The following is an 8,950-nucleotide window of genomic DNA, read 5'->3' on the forward strand; positions in this document are numbered from 1 at the left end:
GATTAAAAGTATGATGCTTCCTATATTGTCCCTAATATTTATTATTATTATGATTATGATTATTGTTGATTGATTATTATGATGCTTGATATTATTTTATATTGTTATTGCTTGATCACCTTTTATTGCATGTTTAAAGGGAATTTGTATTTGCAAACACGCTTAATAAGATAATTAATAATCTTGTTAGGTTAATTGTGATTATAATTCAAGTGATCGCCAATAATAGTTTATTTGTGCATTAATATTCAACCAACATAGATTAAACAGGTTTAGGGTTAATCCTATTGATTGTATGTTAATCAGAAAGCGCACATGAATACGAGCAGAATAAAGTAGAGGCCTATTATTAGGGCAGGTTCAATCTCTTTTAGGTTGGATTTGTACCATCATCCCCGGACCCTTATTTGGTTCATGACCTTATGGAGTTGACGATCTCTTGGATCGTTAAGGGGTGTAACTTTCATCCTATGAACGGTTTACAAGTTCCTTAAAAAATTGTTGGCGACTCTTTTGCTCTATCTTCTTCCCTTTTGGACGCCACCATACTTTAGTGTATGATCACAGTGGGGTTCAAGCTAGTGGGATTTTAAAGGCTTGAAATTATTCCTTACACTTCCCGACCACATTCCCTGCGTGTTATGGTTTTAAGGTCAAGTTCGAACATGGAAACGCTAGATCTAGCGTTTTCATGGTCGAATTTGGCCTTATATAACCAATTTTAAGACCAATTTCAAGACTAACCATGGTTGAATCGTTGTGGTAATTTGTCAAATTTAGCAAAACCCCCAAATTGATTACCCAAACCCTAATTAAACTAATCAATTCAGTTCGTTGTAGGTTAGATTATAGAAATTATAACCTAATTTGCGAAATTTGTGTAATTGAAATCAAATTTGAGAGATGAATTTGAAAGAAGGGAGTAGAAGAATAGGGGAAAGAGAGGGAAAGAGAGGGAAAACGAAATTGTGGATCCCACAATGATATCATCTCAGAAAGTGGTGGGATTTCAAAAACTTTTGGAAAAAACTAGGTGGTAAAATTCAAAAAAAAAAAAAAAAAAAAAAAAAAAAAAAAAAAAAAAAAAACTTGAGGTGGTATTTTCAATTTTGGCAACAATAGATGGTGGTAATTATCAAAATTTCTTTGTTATAATTGTGTTAAAATGAAAATAGTACAAGCTTGAAGTATTTATACAACATATTTAAAAGTCAATATGATATTAAATATAAACTCTAACAAGAATAATAAATTAATAATCATCTCCCATCATCCAAAGGCACCAACTGCACAACTCTACTTTGACTGCTTGAAGAGTAGTTCATACCGTCATTGCCATAGCCATTGTTGAAATCGTGCGCCTCACCGAGCAGATATTCACTCTCCTCTTGGAGTAGCACACTATTGTTTGACAACCATGGATGATTAGTCATACATCTAATCCTTTCTAGCTCTCTTGCAACCTCCTTCATTGTTGGGCGATCCTCTCCTTTAAGTTTCAGGCACCTCCTTGCAAGATTAGCAACTTCCTTAAGCTGCTCCATTGCACTATCACTTACAATTTGTTCATCAAAAATCTCAAATAAACGATCTTCCTTAATTTTCCTAAGAAAGCATACAGCAAGGCTTCTCTCATTTTCAGGCTTAGCATAAGATATGGCCTTCTCTCTAGTTAGTAGCTCGACAAGAACAACACCAAAGCTATAAACATCGCTCTTATCAGTGAGCTCACCAGTTTGCATGTACTCTGGATCAAGATAACCACATGTCCCTTGAACCATAGTCCCTAACTGCTCTTGATCTACCGGAGCTAGCTTAGAAGCTCCAAAATCAGCAACTTTTGCTACGCACTTATCATCCAAGAGTATGTTTGCAGACTTAATATCTCTGTGAATTATCGGTATAGAAATTGTGGTATGCAAATAAGCCAAGACCTCAGCAACTTCTGCTGCAATTCTTAAGCGAACATCCCAAGTAAAAGAATACATTTTTCCTTCATCATGCAAATGATCATGCAATGTACCATTACTAATAAATTCATAAACGAGCAATGGTACCTCCGTCTCCAAGCAACAACCTAAGAGCTTTACCACATTCTTATTATTGATTTGTGACAAGGCAACAACCTCGTTAATGAATTGTTCGACCTGGGTGGAATCAACCTTGATGGACCTTTTGATGGCGACTACTTGATTGTTAGGTAGTATTCCCTTGAAAACCATGCCAAAACCTCCTCGACCAATGATGCTATTTTCACTGTAATTATCAGTCGCCTTCTTTAGTTCTTCATCCGTGAACATCTTTACTGTATTGCCAATTGACACGTCTCGTCCTGAAAGCTTTTGTTGTAGAATATGACCGCCATTTTGGTGAAAGCATTTCTCCCTTAGTTTTTGAATCTTCTTGTTTCCATGTTGCCAATGAAACCAAAAGATAACCAGCAAAGATACAATGATGCCACCAGCAATACCTAATTTAAACAATAATTAAGGCCAAGAGTTAATTAATGTATACGACTTGAAACTTTGTTTTATGTTCCTAGTTGGTGAAAAAACATAAATTGACCTTGGTAAGCCCGTTAACCCCGTTTGTTTTGTCAACTAATTTAACGGCAACTCGGCAATTGGTGATGATTTTTAAACCATAAGATTTTATTAAAAAAAAAAAAAAACCTATTATTTTACAAAGTTGTAGCATCTAATATGAGGTTCCACTGTTCCACTTTAAAACGTATAATAATTAATAACAAATCTATAACTAATACAAAAATAGTAACCACTGACATCATTCTTACTTTCTTAGAACACATGTCATGTTATCATTAAAAATAAATTCATTTTGTGAATTTATTTTATTTTATTAAAATTCTGATCAGCCACATCATCATTAGTATCAAATTTTGAAAAGTGATTTATACTTTTTAACAATAATAATTTGATTTTTTTTTCCCCTTAGGTAACCTTTTCATTCATTCAATTTATCTGTTCTATTTTAAATTAAAAAAAAATAGAAAAAAATTGATGTTTTATTTGTTTTTGAATTTTTTTTATTTTAAATTTTATTTGATCAAATCGTGCCTCGCATGAGACTAATCTAGTTAACAATAAAGAAATTAACCGTACAATTATTGTTTTGGAATTTATTAATATAAAGACTCATGTATACCGTACAATTATCGTTTTGGAATATGTTGAAATTAACAGGTTTCAAATTAATACCGTACAGTGAAAGTAGGGACCAATACCGTAAAGATGGAAAAGATACTGGTTTTGTCTAAAATTACCTTTTTAATATTCCTGAGCAAATAATACAAAATTTAATCCGTATTATTTACATAAAGTCTATCTTTCACTTTTTAAGTCCATCGCAGTGATTAAATTTTTTTTTTTTTTGACAGGAGCAGTGATTAATAAATAAAACTGATAGAGTATATAAATAATTCCCGGTTACTACCATCAGTCCATTAAATTAGGTTTTTGGTTGAATTCTAAAATCGGTTTATATATTCTACTAAAAACATAACTAAAACGTAATATTAATAAAATGGTCAGTGTAACAACTTTGTTAATTGGTGTTCAAATTGGCAATATACTTTAATAATAGTAAAGAAAAATAATAGGTGGACAAAGAAGACATAGAAAATTTAACTCACCAATGATTATTCTTATTGCCAGTAATAGTTTCTTCCTGCTTGCTGAATCGGTATCAATGAGAGTACACGGATTCTCCTTTGTACCCTTGCCATAATAGCCCTTTGGACATGTACAAGTATAATTTCCAGGAACATTAACACAATACTCTTGTTTTTCACATGAATTCAAGCTATTATTCGCGCATTCATCGATATCTGGATGTAATAAGCCCATCAAAGAATTAGCTACAACAATATGATTTTCTATAAATATACAAACAAAATTGAGTGTCACTGATAGAGTATATAAATCGATCACAGGCTCTAACGGACTTTGATAGTATGTTAAAAGACCAACTCAACCAAAAGCTTATTAATGTGATGGTTGAATTTCGTGATCGATTTGTATACTCAAATTAGTTACTAAAAGTGAGAGTGTGATTAGTTGGATTACCTTGACAATCATGAAGGTAGGGGTTACCCTCGAAACCGAGGTTACACTTGCAGTGGTATCCCCATTGACCAGAAGTGGCGTCGAAGCAGGTACTATTTCCTTTGCATAGGCAATTCTTTGCTGCTAGCGCGGTTTTGCAATCTTCTGTTCCAATTGACCAATTATATACCATGGGTGTACTTAGAGTATCTAAATACGCGGCATCTTGTATTAGTATAGAGTCAAAAGAGAAGGGTGTTCCCTTCTCTTCTACATAATCTTTAGCCACCACAAATGCAATACTGCAAGGGTTGAAGTCTTGCACATCCTTATGGTTATAGAGACTCCCAACGCCTAGCGTTATGTTGGTTATCCCATTTGGAATAGATGCTAGGCAACAACCAATTCCGGAACACTCATTGCTTACATCTGTTTGATTCGTGCACCCGGTCACACACCCGGTTTGAAACAAGTTGGTACTTTCCATCCGTGTACCAGAGAAGAGTGTCAATGTGTCGCAACCAATTGCACCAGCAATGTTTCGGGTTGTTGAAAGTGAAAATCTTGTTATACTAATCCAAGATGTAAAATTACGAGTTTCTATACCATTTTTATCGTAACAACTATATGAAATGTAGTTACGTACTCGAAATTCACCATTTAGAGAGATCTTCTCAATCTCTATACTACCATACGTCGGAACCACCGGGATATTACTAGTGTTGCAAGTGATATCGTAGTAGAAGCCGTCTTCGGGATGATCGTAGTGGCACTTATCACCTATACCGAAAGGATAGGGGATCGTAACGTTGCCGCATTTTTCAGGACAACCAGGAAGGGCTATTTGGGAGTTTGTTAGAGGCAATATTGCTAAAACTATGGTAGCAAAAATAGTTAGCAAAGTATGGTGACGCCAACCAAAATCTGCTTTCAACATTTTTGTGCTTATTTTTGGTTAACAAATTATGTGAAAGTGTACTAGTTAATGAATAACAAGACTACAAGAGCAATGAATTGAATGTGTTGCTGAGTCAAGGTCTTCTCTGAAAAAATGAAAAGTAATACAAGTAGCCAAAACAATATATAAATAAAATTAAAAAACCAAGGTTTTGTCAAGTTAGGCAAATTGTTGGTTTTGATTATTGCCGAGATAAAGTTGTTGAAATTTGTTTTTATTAGTTTCTTTTAGGGAATTTTCCTCGATATGACTATAAAATAAACTCAATCAGGATGTTTAAAGTTGCATTAAAAATATTTCCAACCAAAACATACTCTTAATTTTTTTTTACGAGTACTTATTAAAAATCTATCAATTGGATAATAAATTTTTTTTTTCTTTTTTTGAGGAAATCAACTGGATGATTCAATTTGTATTTCAACAACTAAAGTCATAATTTAAAAAAAAATTGAAAATTAAAAAAAAAAAATCATAATTCGTAAGGCGATTTACTCAGGACTTTAAAGTCTTTTTTTTCTCCCTTGTCATTACTCTATAATAAATAAATAAAAACAATTGTAAGGCTGCTAACTAGCTGCCATTGTGGACCAACAGACTCGTATGGTTTGGCAAAGATTAATAAAAAATAAATTTTAAAAAAATAATAGTCTAGTTCTAGACTTCTAGTAGCACAAATTCTTGGCCTCAAGTAGTAGAGAACTAGAGACCAAGTTGGTCTCCAATAAGGTCTTATATGTAAGTACCAACGAGATATGTAGCCAATATCATCCTTAGTTGTATATATCGATATACCATCTACAACACGTTGGTGTCACCATAGTATTGCGGTTGAATTGGTATCATATTTAACAAATGTTGTTGTTGTTATAAGTTGATTTATTATTGGTATCCTAACTAGAGTTTTGTTTGTATCTAGCTACGTTCGATTTGTATCCGAGCCATACGGTTAAGAGTTAAACTAAGTAGTTAATAATTAAGCAAAACTGGACAATACTAGGCTCTCTACTGAGTGTAAAAAACCAGATTTTAAGCATTATTATCATATTCCTGAAAATACTAGTAATTTTTGCCCAGTCCTTAATTATATAGTTGATCAAATTGGTGAATTAAGATTGGAAGTTTATAACATACATGCTCGTTGTATTAGTATCGAAAATAAGATATCAATAACCACAACCGATATTAATAAAAAAAAGTAAGCGGTCTAAAAGAACAACTTAAACAAGTTCAACTTGCTTTAACAAACGAAGTTAAGCATCAATTTGGAAAAGAAGTATCACCTAATAAAGAGAAAATTGTCCCATATAAATATAAGGTTTTTTTAGATTTTAACACCTGCTAAAAACCCGAAAATGGTTTTTAACACCTCCAAAAAAAAAAAGGGTATTAACACCATACAAATTTCCAAAAAATTGGTATTACAACCACTTAACAGTTTCCGTTAAAAATTCCGTTAAATGTGGTCCACAGTAACACATGTCACTATTTTATTTGTTTAAAAAAAATTAAAAAAATTAAAAACCTAAAACTACCCCACCCACCGCGCCACCACCGCTGTCCCCAAACCCACCCCTGTCGGCGTCCCAGAGAATAGCCCGGCGTCGGCGACCCCACCCCCACCCCCACTCCCCTTTCCTCCACCTACGCACCCCACCCCTTCCCTTTCCCCATTTTGTTTCCCGAAACCACCCTAAATGCCCCATCCCCTTCCCTTAATCGATTCCCTACCACCCCAAACGAAACCCTAAAACCCATTTAGGGTGGTTTCGGGGTGGTGGCTCAGGAAACGAAAATGGGGAAAGGAAGGGGTGGGGTGCATCGGTGGAGGAAAGGGGGGTGGGGGTGAGGTCGTCGGCGCCTGGCGATTCTCTGGGACGCCGAACGCCGGTAGTGGGTGGGTTGGGGGACGATGCTGGTGGCGCGGTGGTGGGGCTGGGGGTAGTTTTAGGTTTTTTTTATTTTTTTTAAATTTTTATTTTTTGTTTTTTAATTTTTTTTTATTAATTTGGCCAATAATAAAGCGACACGTGTCTGTATGGCCCTACTTAACGAATTTGTAAACGGAATCAGTTATGTGATGGTAATACCCAATTTTTTGTAATTTGGATGGTGTTAAAATCAATTTTTTTTTTTTGAGAGGTGATAAGAACCATTTTCGGGTTTTTAGGTAGTGTTAATATCTAAAATAACCTAAATATAAATATCCTTTTCAAAATCTAGATAAAAAAAAAAAAAAAAAAAGTTTACTATATCACTCCCTAAAAGACCTACTAGTAACCAAGAAAAGAATAAAGAAACTAAAAATGAACCCTCATCTTCAGGAGAAAACACTTAATGAATTACAAGCCCTATTTGATAAAGAAGAAGGCCCTAATAAGCTTAACGAAATCATGAACTTAATTTCTGAAAAAGGGATTGCTTCTAATAATGAAATAGAGAAAAATAATTATGTTACTTTAGAGGAAGATTTATATCAACAAAGGGGATTAATGAAGTTGAATGATCTAGACTTTCTACCCATAGAAGTTGTCCAACAAAAGATTGAAAACAAACTAGGTAAAAGAGTAATGGATAATAATGATATTAGAGAAGAAATTATTAATGAAAATATTTATGTAAACAATGTTTTCCAAAGACCTAGGTATCAAGGGGAAGGAAGTTGCACACGACCAAGATACATACCAGAGAAGACTATCCGGTTTAGTGTCAAGGTTATGCCTAATCATATACCTAAACAAGAAGTGGCTCTTGAACAATCTAATATATATATATATATATATATATATATATATATATATATATATATATATATATATATATATATATATATATAAAGGGGAGTTTTTTCCCGAGTTTTTAGAGAGCCACGTAGGATCTAATTTTCTCAGCGCGCCATGTAGGATTATAAATCTTAGTAGTAGCCAATTAAATAAGAGATTATTAATTTCTTTTAGAATTAAATAATTTAAATGTCATGTAAGCAAAATTGGCGAATGAGATTTTTAAGTTTAAATTAATTAAATATTATATATTATCTTTTAATATTAGGAATTTTATATAAATATATAACAAATTTTAGGTTCATAAATACAAAAAAAAAATATTATTTAAAAAAATCAAACAAACCGTGCATTATACGGGTTTCATCTAATAATGTAATAATGACTAAGTAATTTTATAACACTAATCGAGTAATCCTTACAAAGACTTATTAATAACCCCTTAGTATAAAATAAAAGTTTTATCCTTTTACCTTTAACTATTGTACTCCGTAGAAAAATCTAAATATCAAAGTGATGGGATATATAAAGAAATCAAAGTGTAACGGCAGATGAAAATAAGGAGTCTGCATCATAATTGCTCCCCTTTTCACTCCCCTTTTTTCCGTTACATCCTAATGAGTAAACACTAATAAAAGGGGCTTGCCCTAATCTTCATGATTGACAAAATTTGTCAATCATAATCTCCACCTCAGCTTTTGTGACCCCCACTTGATGAATCAGCAAAATGAAACATCATTTTATTTGACGCCGTAACCGCAATTGGGTTAACCATTGAAAAGCTTCGTACTCTTTCTTGCTCCATTAAAGCTTCATCAACCTCCATTCCACCATTGAAGCTAGCTTCCCCATCTCCACAACCTTTGAAGCTTTCCCGACACCACCATTGATGATTCCCCAAAATCCACCCACCTTCTCCAATCTTAAACGAAAACCCTATGAATAAAGGGTGAAATTAATGGCATGGTCAACCCCTGGTAGGGGTGACCATGTCCTCCATTCAAGCTCCTTCTATTGAATTTGATTTTCGAAGATGGGTCGTTGGTGTAGAAGTGAGGTCGTTGATGGCAAAGAGAGGAGATGAAATATACATGACGGTGGTTGTGATGATGGTTGTGGTTGTGATGGTGGTGGAGTGCTTTCACGTT

At 33.7% G+C, this 8,950-nt stretch overlaps 1 protein-coding gene across 1 annotated transcript; it reads right to left on the reverse strand.

Annotated features, from left to right (window-relative positions):
* Positions 1–700: 700 nt before the first annotated feature.
* On the reverse strand, positions 701–5,169 carry LOC110738649 (wall-associated receptor kinase 2-like). Its single transcript, XM_021919041.1, has 3 exons — positions 4,086–5,169; positions 3,653–3,847; positions 701–2,470 (listed from the first exon to the last, which is right to left on the reverse strand). Exons 1-3 carry the CDS (start codon positions 4,999–5,001, stop codon positions 1,260–1,262), a joined length of 2,322 nt encoding a protein of 773 aa, XP_021774733.1. The 5' UTR covers positions 5,002–5,169; the 3' UTR covers positions 701–1,259.
* Positions 5,170–8,950: the final 3,781 nt, after the last annotated feature.

This window comes from Chenopodium quinoa, unplaced genomic scaffold, assembly GCF_001683475.1.
Source record: "Chenopodium quinoa cultivar QQ74 unplaced genomic scaffold, ASM168347v1, whole genome shotgun sequence".
Taxonomy (NCBI): Eukaryota; Viridiplantae; Streptophyta; class Magnoliopsida; order Caryophyllales; family Amaranthaceae; genus Chenopodium; species Chenopodium quinoa.